The sequence below is a fragment of the Vicia villosa genome, linkage group LG4 (assembly GCF_029867415.1).
Source record: "Vicia villosa cultivar HV-30 ecotype Madison, WI linkage group LG4, Vvil1.0, whole genome shotgun sequence".
Classification (NCBI taxonomy): Eukaryota; Viridiplantae; Streptophyta; class Magnoliopsida; order Fabales; family Fabaceae; genus Vicia; species Vicia villosa.
Genome location: NC_081183.1, coordinates 174,252,297 through 174,274,392, shown reverse-complemented (window position 1 = coordinate 174,274,392; position 22,096 = coordinate 174,252,297). Strand labels below are relative to the sequence as shown.

Here is a 22,096-nt window from a genome sequence, read left to right as displayed (position 1 = left end):
GTGAAATGCTTTTTCGTCATATTAAGCATTTCTCAAAATATAAACACTACTCTTAATTAAGCTATTTATTGAGAAAAAAATGTATACTATTAATAGCGTTTTTTAATGACTTTACTATTAATATTTCATTGACTATTATATGATACAATATCCATCAGTTATATAGCATATTTTAATGTTATTTTATTTTCTTTTACGTAAATACCGGTTATGAGTAATAGAGTATAGATTTATTCTCAATTAATTAAAAAAATTATATAAGGTAAATTTTATAAATAATTGTATTAAATATTTTAATAGACCTTTTATTACTTTTAATGACAAGTTTTAATATGCAATAATTAAGTTTCATTTAATTCACTTTTATTAAAAAATATTTTAAAAATATATTTATCAAACAGTTTTTAGTTTCTCAACCTTAAAATAGTTTTCAAAATTTTGATTCCTAAACAGGTTTTGTTTTCAATTTTTTAAAAAGGATTTTTAAAAATTGATTTGTAAAAGAGTATTTGAAAACTAAAAACCAAAACTAAATCAAACATGCTCTTTAGTCTCTTTAAAATACAAGCTAAAGAGATAAAGTCCATACAATTTTAGTCCCATAATAAAGGGATCAATATAGCAACAACAACGATTCCCAAGCAAATAATGCCACCAATTTACTCCATGGCCAAATTTTCTCTTAAATGCAAGATAAAATAATTCAGCAATGGCATATCCACCAGCCTCGTTATTCGTTCAAAAGGTAAGGAATGTCGGTAACAGCAGCAAAGGTAATTCCGAGTATGTAACCCCATCCAGCAATACCAGACATTCCAACAACACTGATAATTCCTTTTGGTCCATTTATATCACCATCCTTTGTTTCCTCTGTCTGAAAATACAGGAAATTTCAGTCTAAATCGATTAGTAACTTCAATCCTTCAAATTTCTAAAAAAAGGATTCACCTTGCATTAACATTAACCAAAATGGCCACATTGTTTATTCAAGATTTTGCTATCAAAATGGTGAAAAAACGAAACCTAATCATTATGCATTTCAGTCCTAATATAGAAGCATACATCTCAATCTCTAATCATTTACACAATCACATTACCTCTTCAACGGTGGATTTTCCAACAACCACCTTTTCTGTTGTCCCCGACAAACCTCTCCTCAGGAACAGGACAAACCTCTCCTCAGGAACACACCAGCTGTAGCAGCAGCTGATATCATTCGATCCTGTACAGCATATCTTGTGGATGGATGCGGAAGAAGTGCCCACCGACTTTTGACTATCGTTCCAACTCGTCCCGCCACTTCAACAACATTACTCTTTGTATCCTACCAACTCCCTGGCTTCTTTAAGCTTGACCCATACAATAAATTTATATCTCAACAAATAGAAACACAAACAAAAACCATACAGTAAGAAAGGAAAGGAAAAAGTACACAAATTCAGTTAAAGGTACCTGAGGAAGAAAAGAAACCAGAAGCCTTATCCTGCCACTGAGGTGGTGTTACAGAAGGAATTGAACCATAAGCTAGTAACAAAATCAAATCAATGGGGAAATCAGTTGAAACTCGATCCTGGCAGAAGTAAAGTAGTAAACACATAAGAGACAAGTCAGTCAAGAGCAGTGATTCACAAAACTACAATCATCATCATGAATTCACTTGCACAAACCTCTACTATAAACACCATCATGAATCTAAAGCCCTTAGTTCAAGTCTCCACCAAATTGAGTTATCAGAGACCTAAATCCCACACAAGTTTGACCTTGCAGTGAAAACTGAAGGATGCTGAAAGTCTATAATATTTATCGTCATAAGAATACCTGACCAACAATATTGAACTTGAAAGAAAAGGAGTAACCATTCAACACAAATCAGAAAAGACCTAACCCACTAAATTTTCAAATAAAAGAAAAAATAAAATAAATAAGAAAAACATAACATAAAAAAGAAAAATTGAAAAGATAAATTAAAAATAGGAAATCATAAATTTGGAGGTTAAAATAGTTTTTGAGAATTTTTTCCAAATAAAATGTGATAGTGTATTTCTAAAAGTTGACTATTCTACCAATTAATAAAAAAATAGTAACCGATAAACAAAAATAAAATATTGTATTAAAATAATATTTTTATGACACATTTAACGAAGAGTTAAAACAATTGGAAAAAATTGAAAAATAAAAGGTGGTAAGTGATTATGGAATAGAAAAGAGATGGTTATATATTTATAATAATAGTTAATGTCAAATTTATTATTTTTTAAAAGTTGATTATTCTATCAACTAATAAATAATTGTAACTGATAAACAAAATTAAGTATTGTATTAAAGTAGTATTTTTATGACACCTTTAATGAAAAGTTAAGGAGATGAAAAAAAACTGAAGAAGATAAAAAATATAGGTGGTTACAAAATAGAAAAGAGATTGATAACAAACAATTCTAATAATTAAATATTATTATTAATTAATAACAATTGCGAATAAGAGATTAGTAAAGTAATAGGAAAAGATTTTGATAAGTAAAAATAATAATAGGAAAAAATATATTCAAAAGTCTGTGTAGTAAAATATAATTATATTTTTATATAATTAAAACATTAATAATAATTATTTAATATTTATTTTAAGGTTTATAAATGTCAATTATTATCCTTAAAATATCAAAAACTTACATTTTTATTTTGTTCTAAAACTTAAATTTACGCTTTGTGTTTGTTCAAAAATTTTAAATTTACATTTTTTTATTTAAAGGTAAATTTGTGTTTTTATAAATATAAATTTAAAAAATAGAAGTATTTTTAGTCTACCTCACCTATAACAAACAATTTCAATAATTTATATAACATGAGTGAATAAGAGAGTAGTAAAGTAATATGATATAGTTTTTAATAACAAAAAGTTTCAAAAGTCAGTGTAATTAATATATATATATATATATATATATATATATATATATTGTAAAAGAATGTGAATAACAAAATTATAAATTATAATTTATAAATTAATAATTTATAATATTATAAATTATAAATTATTAATTTTAAATTATTATAATTTTATAATTCATAATTAATAATTAATAATTTATAATTTATTAATAATTTTATTATCAATATAAGTTTTTTTTCTAATATTTTTATAACTTATAATTGAAATATATTTAAGAGTTACAAAATATTAAATAATAAATATTATTATGATTAGATGAATATTTTACAATATTTTATTTCAGTTTAGCTAAAGAGAGTATTGAATTGGATGGTGTGAAGAATTAAAATAAGAATGATAAAAAATTATAAACTTTAGTATGATGCCACATAAGCATTAGGATTATAATATGATGTCAAAAATTAGGGTTAGGGTTGTGTCCAAAGTTATATATATATATATATATATATATATATATATATATATATATATATATATATATATATATATATATATTATATATATATATTGTAAAAGAATGTGAATAACAAAATTATAAATTATAATTTATAAATTAATAATTTATAATATTATAAATTATAAATTATTAATTTTAAATTATTATAATTTTATAATTCATAATTAATAATTAATAATTTATAATTTATTAATAATTTTATTATCAATATAAGTTTTTTTTCTAATATTTTTATAACTTATAATTGAAATATATTTAAGAGTTACAAAATATTAAATAATAAATATTATTATGATTAGATGAATATTTTACAATATTTTATTTCAGTTTAGCTAAAGAGTATTGAATTGGATGGTGTGAAGAATTAAAATAAGAATGATAAAAAATTATAAACTTTAGTATGATGCCACATAAGCATTAGGATTATAATATGATGTCAAGAATTAGGGTTAGGGTTGTGTCCAAAGTTGTCACAACCTTGGATTTATATAAGTAGATTAGGGTTGTTACAAAAACTATGGAAAGAGTCCAAAGAAATTTAAATTTTAAATTAAAACAAACTGCATCAGTTAAGGAATACACGTGGGATAACAAAAGAAATTCCTGTTCACTCACAACAAAGTGACTGTAACAAACTGACTATCTGTCACTCAGTCCCAGCATTACCTGCTATAGCAGGTTATCAAAAGGATCTATAAATACATCGCATGCAGTGTAATCATTTACTATTTCAACAGATTCAGTCTCATAGATTCCAAGAAATTCACGACTAATATTCAAGATTCTAACCTCATCATTTGCTGAATAAACCTCTTATTCACAAAATGGTTATGCTCTATATGCCAGGCCTCGATGCAGCATTGCACTTGTCACTGTCCACGATACTTCCTAACTTGAAAAATTCATGCTGCAAACCAAGACCAGTAGTTCTTGCTCTAAGGTCTGTTGAAAGTGCATTCAGTTATTTCTTCTTTCTAAATATTGTTTCTCACCACTCAATTTTCTTCTTCTTTTGGTTAGCCGTGTATCGAATGGTATGCAGACAATAGAAGCGCTACTAACATGCAATCAGAAAAGAAAAAGGGATCAAAACGGTTCATTTACGCCGAAATTTACTCCGAATTCTCAATCAGGTCTGCAGAATAACTTTTTTGCATCAGTTTCATTTTATCAGTTACATTTTAAAGCACTTAACACAATTGTCATCTTTGTGCAGAAGATGACTGGGATGACACACTCGATCTATCATTTAAGGAGCTTACAAAAGACATACGTTTCCCTGTGAGAGACTATACACTAACCGATACCGAGCTGGATGAGAATAAATATCCTGTTGATAAGCCAGGTGATTTTAGTTCTTTTGCCAATTTTATGTTAATGTTTATGATCGTTTTGCTTACTGAAAAGTTTTTTTCTTGGCCAATTTTGTACAGGTTTTGAGTCTACATTTCCTTACGACTCGGGGCGTCCTTTTCATAGAATGTTAGCAATTGATTGTGAGATGGTATTCCATAGTAATAGTGCTAATGTAGTTTTGGTCAATCTTGTTCTCTTTTTTGCTTGGTTTTTGATTTGTCATATTTTTCTGCATAGTGCATAACAAGAAAGGGGTTTGAACTGACAAGAGTCACTCTAGTGGATCTCCACGAACAGGTTGTGTTAGATAAATTAGTTAAACCTTCAAGTCCTATCCTTGATTACAAAACAAGGTAATTCGCCTATGGTCGAGTTTTTTCTTTTATTTAATCAAAAATTGCTGGAAGATATTAATATTCGTGTCGCGCAGATTTAGTGGAATAACTGCTGAGATGTTAGATGGGGTGACGACAAGTCTGGCAGACATTCAGGTTGTGCAGTTGTTACAATGCTAAGCTATTTCATATAAAACTATATACTAATTTTGTTGACACAACTTCAACTGTTTCTCTTGTTTAGGACGAATTTGTGAAACTTGTCAAGAAAGAAACCATTCTTGTTGGACATTCCTTGGAACATGATTTATCAGCATTGAAGATATCACATGACTTGGTGATTGACACGGCTGTATTATACCAATACTCCCGAGGGTCTTCTCATAAATCTGCTCGGTGGTCTAAATCTGCCGGGTCTTCGCGTAAACATTCTCTACGGTATCTTGCTAAAAGATTTCTTTCAAGGGAGATACAGCAACCGGGGACTGAACATGACAGCATTGAAGATGCTATAGCTGCCATGGAATTGGCAGTGTTGATGATCAGAATTCCCAAGTAACTAACTCTTCAAGTGATATAGGACTTTTTAGATAATCAAAAGATTAGAAGTTAGATACAATTTGGTAGCACATAGCTTACACTTGAATAATTAAAACACTCGAAAAAGATCAAGGAAAACTCAGTTTAACCATCAAGAAAGGTTTCAATTTAAATATTATATTGATTCATGAAAGGACATTTTAGCAAGGCATTTGATCAATTTAGCCAATAGACTATGCAGTTTTTCTGTTGAAACAAATCTTTTTCTTGCATGTATTATGAGTTTGTGATTTCTTTTTACTCAGGTATCATTGTTCATCCTCTTTACTTCTTTCATTATATGATTTTCATCATTACTGTCCTATTAAATTTGACTTTTTTGATTGGGTTGACACCTTCAATGAAACTTTATTCCCTTTCGTTTATGGTTATCTTATGAAAATTATGAAAATAAGCTGAAAGTAATTATGAATATATATAATAGGTTGTTTTTGTAAGCTCTCCAAAGCACAACAAGTTCATACAATACATTGCCACAAACACAACCAAACTCCACCCGGGCATAACATCTGCAAATCACATGGGTACAATGAACTCACCAGCTAATATTTCCTTGCAACAATAACATATGTCTATTTCTTCCGGTGAAGCCGACCCTAGTAACGTCAGAACTTGATCCGGAAAATAATTCGTGATATGATGATGCCCTCCCAGATGAACGAAACTGGTGGAATAATAATCCCAGTGTCCGGATTGGTGTTTATGACACAATGGGTCCTGATCCATCTGGTTTATCCATTGAAATGAGGCCAGAAATGGGAAATAATTCAGTCATAAATGGAAGGAGAGGAATGACATCGATTACTCAGGAACAGACTAAAAATCATCAACAGGATTTGTCAAGCCAACTACTTAGTGGGTTAGGAACAGTAAATAGTTTTAATAATTAATAGTAGTTTCAGTGATCATGAATGAAAGCAATTATTCATTACTTCAAGAATGATTAAAAGCTCAGCTTTTTATAGTAGCTCGAGTTAGTTACAAGTTGGTTAGGGAAGTTAAAACAGAAAAACAAACTTGGAGACTGGTTAACTTGTTACAAGTAACCGTATAAACTCACTCATAAATGACTTGCTAGCAGGTCACCATCTTTTCTGGTTACCCTCCTCCCCAAGCTGGAGAATGGAATATATCCACAAGTCCAAGCTTGACAACTAGGGCATGAAAAGGTCTAGGTTTGGAAGCCTTAATGAAAATATCAGCAACTTGAGAACTTGATTCAATAGGGAGAAGCCTGGCCTAGATCTTGCATCAGAAAAGCAAGCCACTGCAGTTCCCTGGTTGCTTTTGCAAGGGCCCTTTATTCAGCTTCAGCTGATGAACATGATACAATGCTCTCATGTACACAACTTCATGAAGATTTCCACGTAGAAAAGCATTATTTACATCAAGTTGATGTATATGCGATCCTTTTATTGAAGCTAAAGCAAGAAGCACCCTGACTGTAGACATTTTTGCCATTGGAGAGAAAGTTTCAATGTAGTTAAGCCCTTCAGTTTTTATGAAACCTTGAGCCATAAGTCTAGCTTTGTATCTTTATATTGATCCATCTGCATGTCTTTTGATTTAAAAAATCCATTTACTTTCTATAGGTGTTGCTCTATGAGGTAATTGTGTTAATTCAAAAGTATGATTAGCATTTAAGGCATCAATCTCTGCCTTCATAACAGCCATCCACTTAGGATCTTTGCTAGCTAAGGCATATGAAGATGGTCTCTATCAGTGTTGAGGGCTATAATATATGTGAAATGGGAGGGGATAGACTTCTGTAGTTTATGTGTGAAGTGATAGGATAGAGGTTTTGTGATGGAATGACTTACATAGTCATTTAGGTAACTAGGTTTAGAGCTAGTTCGAGTGGATTGTCTTGTAGGGTGAGAAGTGATTTCGTTAGTGGAATATTTAGAGGTAGATCATTCATTTGTCTCAATGCTCTTCTAAATTATAGGTACATCATCATCATCTGTATCATGATCAAGTTCTTTGTGGTCTAATCGTTGAGTGTTTGGAAATATGGTTTTTTTTTTAGTTTAATGGCTCATGAGTTTGAAACTTTGAATGGTGTTGTGTTGTTGCTTACATTAGGAAGTTCCAATTCATAGAACTTCACATTTCTAGAACTTGAAAGTGACTTCTTTTGAAAATCCAAGGTAATGTAACCTTTCGTGCCCGGTTTGAATCTAAGAAAGACTGCTTTGTTTGCTCTTGGATCAAATTTAGTCTTTTGAGAATGAACATTTGATGAATAACATAGAAATCCAAATGTCTTAATCAAGTTGAGATCAGGTGCCTCACCAAATACCACTTCATACGAGGATCTGTCTTTCAATAGCTTGGTGGGAATTCTATTGATAAAAAACATTGCATATTGAACAACATATGACCAATAAACCTTAGGAATGTTGGACTCAAACTTCAAGGCTCTGCTGATGTTTAGTATGTGCCGATGTCTTCTTTCAACACTATCATTTTGTTATGTGTGCTCACATAACTTCTTTGATGCAAAATATCATTTTTTTTCATAGAATGTTTTTCAACATGAATTCAGGTTCATTGTCATTCCTAATAACTTTTACGTTCTACTCAAATTGAGTCTTAACCATGTTAACAAATCCCTTTACACAATTAGGGACTTCTCCTTTATTTTTTTGATCAAAATTATCCAAAGAAATAATGTTGTAGAGAAAGGTCCATATATATCAACATGTATCAAATAAAAAACATAATTTGCATTAGAATTGCTTGAAGCATAAGGCAACTTTTTCTGTCTTGCCATATGACTTACATCACATGATCCTTTGGCCAAAACAAGAATGTAACTGTACTTTCTATTCATCACATGATCCTTTGGCCAAAACAAGAATGTAACTGTACTTTCTATTCAAACATTTAGTTCTATCACGAGATAAATGTCCTAGCCTCAAATGCCATAACCTACTAGAGTCAATATCAACAACATGAATACTAGCATTCAGGTTTACCTGACTAAGCATCTCGTAGTACAAACCATCCAACTGCTTAGCCAAACCAATCTTCCTCATAGTTCCTCTTTCCTATATAATGCACAAATCATCTTCAAATACTATGGCGCAATTATGATTGTAATACCCCGACTCTCCGAACTCGATAATTATCATTAATTGGTTAATTGATAATTAGAATGCACATTAGCCTTATTTCCTGTTAATCTAAAGAGTGATTATTAATAAGAGAATAAGTGGATTAGTTAGAATCCAACTAAATGGCATGATGGCAATTACTACTTAGTTGGAGGGCAATTGAGACAATTAACCTTATGCATGTGAACTTAAGGCTTGTTTGGATTGATAGTGCTTCATAAAACAGATTTTTGAGAGAAAGAAGAAAGGAATAGCCATTGAAGCAAAGAGAAGGAAGGGAGAACTCATCTTCTAGTTTCTATTTTCGCAACTATTGGTACAGCTCCACTAAAAAGGTAATAACTCTCTGCTCGTAACTCCGATCGTAACGGTTCTGGTCTCGTTGGAAAGCTAACAAAATTCTATTCGATTTTCACATATGGTTCGCGTTCATAGCTTCTGTTTTGAAGGAGAAAAGCGAGCTTGAAGTTGTGTCAGTTATGCTGAATGTGTGAATGGAGGGATACGGGTTTGATGAGTTTGGAGTTGGAGTTTTGGTCAAGTTAGGAGCTCAATTGCAGCGTGTTCATCATCCAAAGCTCCATTGATGCAAGGTGAGTCCTTAGATAGAACCTTTGGGGTTTTGTATGTTGGGAACAATTGGGATTTGGGGATTGTGAGAGATGATCATAAATTCATGTCACTAACATGTTAATTGTGTTAATTGTTAGTTGTTTTTGGTTATGCATTGGCTTGTACATCTTGATCAGTGTCGCATGTTATAAATTTGTGGAAATGATATAGGTGATGTTGAGAATCAATGGTGAATGTTTGGGACTGGTTTAGAGGCTTTAAAATGCATAATTTTTGGGTCTGTCAGCGATGTAACCGGTTACATGGTTGATGTAACCGGTTACATGTGTGAAAAAAAGGGTGAAAAACGCAGTTTTTGTGTCATGTAACCGGTTACATGATTCATGTAACCCGTTACATCAATGTTTGGGGCAGATTTTCCAAAACTTCGAAAATTCATAACTTTTGCGTCGTAAGTCCGTTTCGCGCAAACTTTATATCGTTGGAAAGCTAGTAACATGTACTATCTAATGAAATAGGTCCCCAAACCAGAATGTTTGATTTAATAATATTGGAACCCCACTTAGTGAACCACTGAATTAGTATAAGAACTTATGTCTTTACTAACTGATTAATAATTCTTACGTTATGCGTGGTGTAAATTATCTATTACTTATTATGAATGTGATATCCATATTTGGAATTATTATGCCATTATGTATGATGCATGGAATCTGTGGACACCATCGTTTTGGTTGAACGATCGGAATTGATTGTATTGTATGGATTATCGCTTGTTATGCGTGTGTATGCTTGAATCGAAGCGGGCCAGGGGCTAGGTTGGGAACATGACTCCGACCTTGTGGTCAATGGAGTGTCCCGGACTTTGTGGTCCATGTTATAGCTCGATCTTATGATCATTGGGGCTCACACCTGAGCTACCGTTGCAGTGTGCTCGTGAGTTTCCGTACGGGGTTTTTACTCACTTGGCGTTAACACACTTGCGTGCTCGGTATGGTGGGGTTATGTGGCCATGTAGGCTAATACATAATCGGTAACTCACCTCTAGTGAAGTCAAGTAGACTAAGCACTAGGCTTTCGCCCGATGGGCTCATGTGTCAAGACGACAGTTCAGTACTTGGTGTGAACGCACGTGCGTAAAGGTGGTTGCCGAGACAATGATGCTATTTCGGCTAATGTCATCTCGCGGCCAAATAGGCTTGTGTGAACCCGCTTAACTATTCTTGCAGTGTGCTTGTACGAGTCTCTTGGCAATAGGCATGTGTGTAACTCATCGAGGGTGTGTATTTTTATAACCTAGTCGAGGCATTGACGCGCTTCTGGATTCCCCGTACATGGGTATGGGTTTGCATACTTGTTTGTTATACAACTGTGTAATTGTGATATGATGACACCTATGGTGGACGATTCATGTGTTTGCTCAGTACTTGTACCGGATGTGAGGATAACCCCGAATCAATGGTGGATTCGGTTTGTTGATGCATGTACCCTGTAGAACCGAGTGAACCCATAGGATAGGAGGACTCACTGAGATTTAGTAATCTCACCCCAATCAACTTATATTTTTTTTCAGGTGCAGTTTAGTAGCGTTTGGTCAGTAGCAGGTTCGGACTAAAGACTTGAAAGTGGTGTTGGCTCGAAAACCTCGTCCGATCTCATCTTTTCGCTGTGCAAGATCCATTGAAGACTCATGTATTGTGCTACTTAGTAGAATTTCGTGTTGTGTTTTATATGGATCAAATATTGTACCTTGACTTGTGTATGTACTCAATACCAATTTTAACGTTTCATGCATAATATACTAGTCAGTTATGTATGGGGTGTTACAATGATTATTAGACAATCTTGACACATTTATAAGATTCACATTAAAAACAGGTAAATATAACACCCTCTCAATGCTTAACCTATCATGTATTTTAACTTTTCCAATCATGTGTGCTTGAATGCTAGTTCCATTAGGTAAGCCAACAGATATAGGAGGAACACCTCTTTTGGAAAATTAAGACACAATAATAGACCAATATGCAACAGATATAAAATTTCCCAAACTTGCACAAACATATTAGGATCAACAACAAATATATGACATCAAATCACAAATAAAGACACTAAAGATAGTAAAGAACATCGATATTTTAACGTGGAAAATCCCCTCAATATAAGAGTAAAAATCACGAGTCGTCGAGACCAAAGGAATAGCTCCACTATAATCAAATAAGGATACTAGAGAGTCTTAAAGCGATTCACAAACTAGTGCTAACAACTGCAAATCACAAAGCAAACTATTTTATAAATAAGAATCAAGAGTCTGAAATTTTTTTCTAATCTGCTGCTTCTGAGCGAAGCAATTATCTCTCAGTTTAGATTTTATTTTGAAGATCCCAACGGTCAAAAGGTAGATACAGGTGTTGCGAACCCATCCTTCAAATTTGAGCTCGATCAAACGGTTAACGAATCTGAAATTACATATTTAGTGAGACGGATTGCACAAAAATGAGAATAGATTTCTCTTCCCTTTTCTCTCTTTTGAATCCTTATTTCATCTCTATCTCTCTCAACTTTAAATTGACCTTCTCTACTTAAATAAGTAAAACAAATAGACTAATCATATCTGAGCCTTTCTCCACATAGAAAAATAGCTCAAACTTAAAATGTAAAACTTACAACTCACGTTTATTTCTCAGCATTTATAATAATTCATAGATATTATATGATATATTTTAATGCTAACCTGAGAGTTCACTAAATTGTGTGGGATAGATTTTCTTAAATCTACGTGCATATGTTTTTGACAATGTCAACAAGAGTTTAACAAATAAAGCTTGCAGTGATGAGGAAAAAATGTCTTCCCTTATTTGACCATGATTTTGGTTATGCTTGTACAAGTGTCTCTTATGATTACAATGCTACACTTATGAGTATTTAGAAAATGAGGCAAAATGTAATGAACTTGAGCTAGCTTAAACATGTTTTTGAGTTTGACTTAGATTAGTTACAAAACTTGAGGATTGGACTTAGAATAACACTTGAAATTATAATGGCTAGCTTTACAATTTATGAGATTATTATGATCTTACAAGATTTGAGAGATTTTTTTTTCAGTTAACGTAGAGAATATTTAATTTATATAAAAAAAATCTTCATCTAACTTTTAAAATGTTAATATTATTATTCTTAAATAAATATAAATATCTTATATAAATTAACAAAAGAAATCTAATCCATTTCGTTCTAGGTTAGGCACATGGTAATTTTTCTGCGTTTCGTATATAATTATTTTCCAGTCGAAAAAAACACCCATTTCGTTATTCACAGTAACAATAACAACCATAACCATGACGGCTACCTCCGCCGAAACCTCTCTAACAAACTAAACTCCGCCGCAGCTCCTCTTCTCCGCGACTCACTTCCGGCGTCCAACCACCGTCACTTCCAGATAACAGCTTCCGCAAAAATGGAATCCTCGAAGAATCAATACGAATCCCTCTCTTCCATTGATGAAGACGATTCTAACAAATGCACCGATTTCTACGATATCTATGGTCCTGAGGTTCATATATATCATACATATTATTTGATTTTTCTATTTAATTTGATTTTTTGTGTGTTTAAAATTGAATGCAAATTTGTAAGAATCTTCATATGTTTAACTGGAGTTTGGTTACTCTGTTATTGCAGGCTAAAGCAGAAGTTGTTTTCAAGTCACCAGAAGAAGATAGATCAACTCTGAATCTCGCTGTAGGTTCTTACCAACACTGTGTTATTTGAATTTTTTTATTTTGAATATTCATGACTGTGGCATTTTACAGGATGTTCAAGGACTTGTAACTTGGGTTCTCGGCGAAGGTTTCATGCCATCTTGGGTTTTTATCAAGGTACTAGTCTTCTCAATCTTTATACTTCTTAAAGTGAAATTATGTGTGTATAGTTAGACAATGTTGATAAGCATTAAGATTAAATACGAGCTACGTAATCAATCCTTTACGTCGAATAAATGAAGTCACCGTTCTTGTTGTCAGAATATAAGGTACTCCAATAGAATATTTAAGGATGTTATAAGATACTATCTTATATTCTAATAGTCTTGCTCAAGCTAAAGCTTATTAGCTCTATCTTTTACAAGAAAACAATGTATTGCTACACAATAAATAAAATGATGGAAAGGAGGAAACTCAGGGATGCGGGTGAAGTCGGAGAAAATTGCTATAAAGATAGCCTAGCCAGGAATGATCATCAACCTGAGAGAAAGTTCCACATTGGACGTGATATGGTCTGAAAATGAGTTTATAAATGGGTGACATAAACATTCCTCAGTTTACAATCCGGTTTTGTAGGGTTGAGATAGGCCGAATCCAAACTCGTCAATAGAAAATAGTGTTGGACCATCAAATTAAACTTGTACAGCATATCAGACTTTGTTTTACTACAATCACTAATACCACACTCTCACAATTTGCAGAATAAACCTCTTATTCACAAAGTGGTTATGCTCTATATGCCCGCCCTGGATGCAGCTTTGTACTTGTCACTGTCCAGATCGCTTCCTAATTTAAAAAAGTCGTGTGGCAAACCACGACCGGTCCTTGCTCTCAGGTCTGTTGAAACTTAAAAATGCATTCAGTTATTTTTTTTCTTCAAAATGTTGTGTCTCTGAACTCAATTTCTTTTTCATTTGGTTAGCTGTATATCAGATAATATGCAGACAATAGACGCACTACTAACATGCAGGCAGAAAAGAAAAAGGGATCTAAATGCTTCAATTATTCTAAAATCTACTCAGACATCACAACAAGGTCTGTAGAACAATTTTCTTGAATTTTGTTTTCATTTTAAGATCATCTTCTATGTACTTTAACTAAAATATATTACAACCTGTTAGTGCAAATGCAAGTAGAGACTTGTGATTCCTTATACATCTCTAATGCAGAGTTAATAAACATTCACATAAGTTTGCTACTTTTACTGTGTTGCCTCTCTTGGAGCAATTACTGGCCATAAACGCGATTGCATCATTTTCAAGTTTAAAGCAATAAGTTAATAACAATATGAATTTGGTCTCTGTATGAAACATGTGACATTGTTGTGCAGAAGAAGGCTGTAGTGCTACCCTCAATCTATCATTCACGGAGCTTACTAAAGACATACCTTTCCCTGTTACATACTATACACTAACAGAGAAAGATCTGGAAGAGAATGGATATCCTATTAATAAACCAGGTGATTTTAATTCTGCTATCCAATTTTATGTTAATCTCTATGACCATTTGCATGCTAAACAGTTTTTTTTTTTGTTGCAAATTTTGCACAGATTTTCTTTCTACTCTTCCCGCTCCTCCGGGGTCTCCTTTTCATGAGATGGTAGCAGTTGACTGTGAGATGGTAAGTCAATCGCTATCTCTTTGGTTTAATAAAATTACTGTTGATGACAATATTGATAAACTTTCAATGATTTGTTTGTAAGAGGGAGTGGATTTCTCTGTTTAGGGAAATATGCTAATATTATGATATTCCTGCTTTAGAGTGTTTGCTTATGAGAGTGAGAATAACCTTTTTAAATTGGCTGACCGTGTGTCATAATCTTAGTGGGATGAAATAGAGGTTTCTTTCAATTTTTCCATGTGAAAAATGAATTAATAAGGACTAAAATCATACAATGACAAGGTCTAGAGAAGATTAAGACACATTTTTCCACCACTTAAGCTGGCTATGGAGCTTAGTTGTTTTACAACCCCCGTCAAATCTGGGTATCAAAATGAGAGAATGAATTATTTGTCTCCCATTGGTTTATTTTTTATTTTTTATTGTTATCTTGAGTTTGGTCATCTGAATGCAACATTGCTTGATTAATAGTGTTACTTGTTTGAAGAGAAACTAAATGCTACTGGATTCATTTCATATTCACGGAATTAAGTTGTAGTCTGTACTTAACTAAAACTCGTTAACCCAGATTTTATTGGAACTCAGTATTTTGAATAACTTTAATCTATATAGATGTACAAATTGTTATGGAAATTTTATTTGGTATTCTATATTAATAATGTTATCTTAGTCAATCTCGTTCTCTTTTTTATTTGTCTTGTTTTTATGCATAGTGCATAACAGGTGAGGGGTTTGAGCTGACGAGAGTTACTCTCGTGGATGTCAAAGGACAGGTGCACACCAATTTTCATTTTGAACATTTTTTTTTTGTAGAATGTAGGAAATACTACTGACCTTAGTATGAATAGCTATTTTTTAAAAAAGAAATTTAAAAAATTAAAAATTATTATCACTAATTAAGTTTGAATATTATGTTTGTTTTGACGTGTTTATATTATTTGGATTATATATAAAACTGAATGTCGTTTTTTTACTTGTGCATTTTGAACTTGAAAGTTGTAGTCTGAGCACTCCCCATCCTGAAAGGAACTATACGAGGTGTGGACTTCCCTCCACGTATAAATTCATTTTTAGGTCTTATCTCTCATCTAATGTGGGATAGGCTCTGATACTATCTTAGGTTTTTATATTAGGCCTAACTCATCCTTACTCCCCACCTCTTATAAACTCATTTCCTTGCCTTATCTCATCAAACGTAGAACTCTCAATACTAAGATCAGACTGATCTTTACATGTGGCATCTTCTATATGACGGTTTATCATTTAACCGGCTACTGTGTGCTGTATCTCTCCAGCCATAGTAATTTACATATTGGCAGTTGCATAGTCAGGTTCCACTATATCATCACACTTCACTTCTATACCTTTTGGCAGGGACACTTAGAAAAAATTATAACTAGAAGTTTAGGAAGATTAATGACAAATTCAATATAACTGACCATCTGGGGAGGAGATGTGTGTTTTAGCCTTTAACAAATATCACAGACCTGCACAGACTCTTTTCTAGCAGTACTAAAGCCATTTTAAGCCCATGGTTCTGTTTTGGGTGTCTTTTATTCCGTCTGAAATACAAGTTTAAGAACTTCATTAACCATTTTACAATTTAAGACTTGGTCAACTCATCAAAATTGGGAATATTGACTTGCAATGTTATAATTTTTCCAGATATATATTCAACCATTAGTTTTTTTATCTTTTCAGGTTTTGTTAGATAAATTGGTTAAACCTTCAAATCCTATCACCGATTACAATACACGGTGAGTTGTTTTCTTCCAAGTTTACCCCCACTTTGAGTTATATGTGTGCTGGGTGAATTTTATACTTTTAATGTTTCTCTATATGATTGTTTTTTATATGAAAGGAAAGTGAAAAGATAATGATGAGAATAAAAAATTCTAAAATAAAAAGCGAGGGAAAATTGGAAAGTTTTTTTTCCCTATGGTCTACTTTTTTGTTTAACTTGAACAAAAATTTTCGGATGTCATGCAGATTTAGTGGAATAACTGCTGAGATGTTAGATGGGGTGACAACAAGTCTGACAGACATTCAGGTTGTGCAATTGACTTGATTTGTTTCTGGAACAAATAGTTGTTAGTGCTGAGCTATTTCAGTTGAAACTATATTTTTTGCTGACATAACCACATTGCTTCCCATATTCAGAAAGAGTTTCAGAAACTGGTTTACCAAGAAACTATTCTTGTTGGGCATTCTTTGGAAAATGATTTATTAGCATTGAAGATATCACATGATTTGATCATTGACACGGCAGTATTATACAAACACCCTCGAGGGTCTTCCCATAAATCTGCTCTTCGGTTTCTTACTAAAAGATTTCTTTCAAGAGAGATACAACAATCAGGGAATGGACATGACAGCATTGAAGATGCTAGAGCTACCTTGGAATTGGCAGTATTGAAGATCAGAAATGGCAAGTTACTCTTCTACATGCATTATTTCTGCAAGCTTTGTGTGAATGTTACTTGACTAACTACGGTTTTAGTACATACATATGCAGTTTCAATATAATAATATTCTAATTCTGATTTTGTTTTTGATTTGGACACAAATAGATCTTTATGTACAGAGCTGTTACCATTCATATGTATATTTTTATTTTATTGATTGATAAAATTTGTGTTCATTATTTCATCTTTCATTATTTCATATCATCAATACATATTTTTCCAAGATGTATTTATGAACTGACTTTTTTATTAATTCCAAGAGGTGGTACCACATGCATGATTTTTGCATATGATATAGGCCTTGTTAGATAGTCAAGAGATAGCAAGTTAGAACGGTGAATATAAAATTTGGAAGCACATCGCTTACGCTTGAATAGAAGTAATACAAGTATTTTTAAATGTGTGTTTATTGGGAGGCATAGTCATTTCGGCTATAGATATGAAAATTGGAGTCATGATTAAAGTATTTTTGGTCCATCGTACACAATGATAGCTCAATAAGGGGAGCAACCAAAAGTATTCAAATATGGTGGACAAAATTGAAATTGGAGAATATTTTTGGTGTAATTTGTGATAGAAAAGTACTACCCAAACTCTAAAGGAAAATATTTACAACTCAGATGTTGTGATATTGTATTGGACTAAGTGATTGGCCATTTGGCTGTACAAACCCGAATTACTGTGCCTCCCATGTAGATAGCTCACTTGGGGGGCTAAGGGACATCGAAGGAAATCTAGGGTTCAGACTCTGCAGACTAACATAACTACTAACTTACTAACGTTTACCTATTAAAAAAAAATAAGGCAATACAAAGCCAACCAGGAAACAAGTTGTAATGCTGTGATGGTATTATGGATTGAGTATTCACGAGACAATATAAATGGTTTGGAATGTGAGAGGAAGATCCATAGAAGCGATCATAAGTGGGTAGATCATATGTAAGATAGTCCAGTAGTTTGATGTTGAAAGAGATTTAGGAAAACTACGGGTTACCTCGTCAAGAAAGGTTTTGATTAAAATGGTTTGTCATTATACATGATTCATGAAAGGATATTTTAGCGTCATTTGATCAATGTTGCCAGTAGATAGTTCCGTTTTTCTGTTGAAACCTATCGTTTTCTGTGTGTGCATATATTTTGGCTTTTTAATTTCTTTTTACTCGAGTATCGATGGTCATTTGCTTCTTTCATTTTTCTTTCTTCATTATCGGAGAAAATTGTAAAGGAACTAGGAATCTTTAAAATTAGAAAAAAATTTATGATGAAAAAGATGTAGAAAACAGTCATAGAAGATTATGATTTGTGTCACAAGAGAAGCAAGTCTTGGGTACAATTAAATTCCTGTCTAATTTCAAATCTTTCAGCTTATCCAATTCCTTATTTTGGAGTTACAAACACTCGATACTTAGTTTTAAATAGTTTCTGTCATGTGTTGTCTTATTTTCATCAATAGAAATGCACGTTCTTATAGTCCATATCTCATTTCCATGTTTGTAAAATACTGTAAATATTTTCTTACTATTTTTGTATATTACCAACTACTGTTTTGGGTTAAGTAAATTACCTTTAAGGAAACCGTATTCCCTACGTTTATGCTTAACCGTGTTTGTCAATCACCTGCGGTTTTACTATCTTATATATGATGGACAATTTTGTGCTGAAGTAGTATGATTCATGTACGACTAAAAAATTTAAGATTGCAGGGAAATTATTATTTTAATTTTTGTTTATTTATTGTTTTGTCTTTCGGTATTAATGTATTATCCCTATACGTTCACATGGTTTGCCATGTTGTTAGCATAACTGTTATGACATGCTCTTGACATTTACTCTTGAAACAGGGCCTGACTTTGGTGCTCCTCCATCCCTTATGCGGAAAAAGCTCCTTTCCATTTTGAGTGAGTCTGGCAAAAATTCTTCAGTGATTGATGATATATCCATTGTAAAACGATTTGCCTCGGAGTCCTCTAATGCAATTCCAGTGACATCTGATGAAGAAGCACTTGCAAAAACCATCCAGGAGGTAACAAATGTCTTATTACTATGACCTTGTTTTGAAATTCAACTTAATTGAGAGCGTCTATCATATAAGTGTTAACATATACGCTGTTTCTATAATTGAAGATACAATGAAGTCAAATAATTTTTATATAAGCTATAGGCTGTATTCATAAGTTATTATGGAGAGCTTATGGAAATATTTTTTATACAAGCAAGGTTGTTAAACTTAGACTTTAAGTCAACTCTTTTTGGCTAGGTGGATTCGACTCGTTCGAACGAGATTATCTCATTAAAATAATATTGAAATTAATATATACATGATATTATACTTAATATAATATCATAAATGCATCAATATTTCAACTTTAATAATGAAGCAAAAGTATACCAAATTACCATAATAAAGTGTTATAATCATAAACTTGTATCAAACTTACATAAATTAAGTAGATAAATTAAGTTTCTACAATTGTTAAAAGTTATAACAAATAAAAAAAATGACTTAAATAAATGAAATTTCACAAAGCAACAAACATATTGAGGGATAATAGATGTCTCTCACAACAACACTAAACACGCGAGTTTACATTTTAAAGCTGATAATGATATACATTAAAATACATAAACAACTAAACCAAATATCTATAAATATTGATCAAAACTTTATATTTCAAGGTCAAAGCAATTTAAAATTATAAACTAATAGTAAAATTGAGAGTTTATTAATTTTATCCGAGCTTAAACTCGTAAGAGTTTGTATAAAAGAGGCTTTACCTGCGAATTAATTCGTTTTAATAACCTAAAATCGTAAACTCGTAATAGTTTAAATGGTAACTCCCGAGTTAACAACCTTGCTCACAAATGTTTATGTCTGAAGAGTAGATAAGCTCAAATAAGTCAATCCAAACAAGTTCTATATTTGTAAGTGTTTTTTTTCTTTTTGATTATCAGTTGCAATTTACAAATGATCCTTATTTGTTTCTTTGCCTTATTTGTTTCAGTTGAAGAATGAAAAGGTGCATTTTATCTGGACTCAGTTTTCAGAGTTACACTCATACTTGAAGAAACAAGCTGAGGATTCAGATAGCTTGAATAAAAAAATTGCAGAGATGATTGCATTACATACATGTCAGAAGAGTAATTCAAATGGGAAAGGCCTCAAGCCGAATATATCTTCTGAACTGAAGGAAATTGTTACTCGCATGGATAATAAAATTCATAAACTGTATAAGTCATTACCAACAAATGCTATGATGATAGTTTGCACCGGTCATGGAGACACAGCAGTTGTTCGCAGGTAAGATATGCATGCATGCCTTTTATGTCCAACTATTCTATATTTGTTTTGTTTTTACTGCTATATTTTTTCACATTACAGTAATTTAGGCGTAACCTACTGCTTAGCCCCAGAAGGATATTAATCTTTCCCGATTGAGTTTAAGTATAGAAGTTAGAGGGAAAATGATCAATTGGTTATTGGGAGGGAGAAACCAAACTCTAATTTTTGGAAGGGAGAGACCAAGGCTTTCCATAACCTTATAACTTACTATCCTTGTCTGTCTAGTCTTTACTTTATGTTCTGGTGTGGTCTATTTTAAGACAATTCTGCAGGAATATTATCCTATAAAGTCTATTCTTAATTTGTTCGATTATAGATAGCAGTTCTATCATTGACTTTGGGATCTTGGTCGTCTACCTCATTTAGAATATAGGATCATGCCCTATAATGGCATCCTTTGCCATTGTCCCTAGTGGCCTTAATTCTTCATCATTCACCTAATGATCTTGGACTAAGTTGAGGACGTGCTATCTCTATGGGCACACACACACGCACACCTTTTATTAGAGTTTCATGTGAGCTATCTGCAACTCCATGGAAGTTAATCCAAGAGTCTAATTAAATTGTAATCCTTACCTACAATAATTGAGATTTAAATATACAATTCGATGTAATTATACAAGAGGATTCAGCTTATTCATTTTCAATCAGTAGAGATCTTAAACTTGCAAAGCTAGGGTTTTACTTTTTAAACATGTTTATGATGATTTGGATGAAAGTTAAATGTTTTTTTAACCCTTTCCTTTCTTTTTCAAAGGTTGAGGAAAATGCTTGAGGAGGAGGGTGAAAGTAATTTTGGTCGTGAGAAGATTTTGGAAAGCTTGCAAGAGTTTCAAGCTAGAGCTGAAGTAGCCTTGTGTTTTGTAGGTGTAAAACACTGATTATAGAAGAATTCCAAATGAACTTAAAGCTGATTTTTATAACTTGGGGCTATTGGCTGTATTTTTTTTGTTAACGTTCTAAATGTAAATACTTGCTAGGTCACTTGACAAGAGCTCTAATGTGTTGAAATTTTGAAGATCAGGGTCCTAAAGTGTTGTACTTAATTCTGCTTATTTTTTTAAATTACCATTTAGTGGGATAAGGCTTAGTTGTTGTATACCAGATTTACACTCTTCAAATTAAATCTGTTTAGTTTACGGTCATAGATTAATTTTTCGTTTTTAGCAAAGAATCTTCAAATGTAAAAAGTAAGTAATCTTCCATACAGCTTGTGAACATTGGAAAATAATTGAGTTGTTTAGGTGAGTGAGTATGTTTAATCCTGTATTTTTGTTTTTGTATAATTTCTAAAAACTAATTTTAAGAATAAAGGAAGAAACAATATGCCTGGGAAAAAAGAGTGATAAAAGAACTGTTTCATAAGGTATATCACCTCTTACTGAGAATGCAAACAAGATTGATGTGTAATAAGTTTCTCCCTCATTGAACACAACAATTAGTAACGCACAATTTTTAAACTTCAATCATGATCCAGTAAAATAAATAAAACACAATTTAGCTCTTCATGTGAACGAGTTACTCA

General features: G+C 32.3%; 2 protein-coding genes and 1 long non-coding RNA gene across 5 annotated transcripts; 2 read left to right on the top strand and 1 right to left on the bottom strand.

Annotated features, from left to right (window-relative positions):
- Positions 1–415: 415 nt before the first annotated feature.
- Positions 416–1,851, bottom strand: LOC131600346 (uncharacterized). 2 transcript variants are annotated; one of them, XR_009283106.1, is made up of 4 exons: positions 1,668–1,851; positions 1,453–1,570; positions 1,098–1,349; positions 422–874 (listed from the first exon to the last, which is right to left on the bottom strand). It is a non-coding gene; the product is annotated as an uncharacterized LOC131600346 (long non-coding RNA). The 2 variants fall into 2 exon arrangements; XR_009283105.1 differs by having other exon boundaries at positions 416–1,349.
- A 2,300-nt stretch (positions 1,852–4,151) lies between these two features.
- Positions 4,152–5,786, top strand: LOC131600345 (small RNA degrading nuclease 5-like). The gene is made up of 7 exons (XM_058872523.1): positions 4,152–4,341; positions 4,422–4,534; positions 4,618–4,746; positions 4,835–4,905; positions 4,995–5,110; positions 5,188–5,248; positions 5,337–5,786. The coding sequence occupies exons 1-7, from the start codon at positions 4,226–4,228 to the stop codon at positions 5,649–5,651; spliced, it is 921 nt and encodes a 306-aa protein (XP_058728506.1). The 5' UTR covers positions 4,152–4,225; the 3' UTR covers positions 5,652–5,786.
- Positions 5,787–12,616: 6,830 nt separating this feature from the next.
- Positions 12,617–21,617, top strand: LOC131596024 (small RNA degrading nuclease 5). 2 transcript variants are annotated; one of them, XM_058868573.1, is made up of 14 exons: positions 12,617–12,937; positions 13,066–13,125; positions 13,197–13,262; positions 13,847–13,980; positions 14,068–14,180; positions 14,476–14,604; positions 14,696–14,766; positions 15,480–15,539; positions 16,468–16,523; positions 16,756–16,816; positions 16,927–17,194; positions 19,073–19,254; positions 20,234–20,529; positions 21,329–21,617. In XM_058868573.1, exons 1-14 carry the CDS (start codon positions 12,632–12,634, stop codon positions 21,450–21,452), a joined length of 1,926 nt encoding a protein of 641 aa, XP_058724556.1. In that variant the 5' UTR covers positions 12,617–12,631; the 3' UTR covers positions 21,453–21,617. The 2 variants fall into 2 exon arrangements, with proteins under 2 accessions (XP_058724556.1, XP_058724557.1); XM_058868574.1 differs by having other exon boundaries at positions 12,740–12,929.
- The last annotated feature ends 479 nt before the right edge of the window (positions 21,618–22,096 follow it).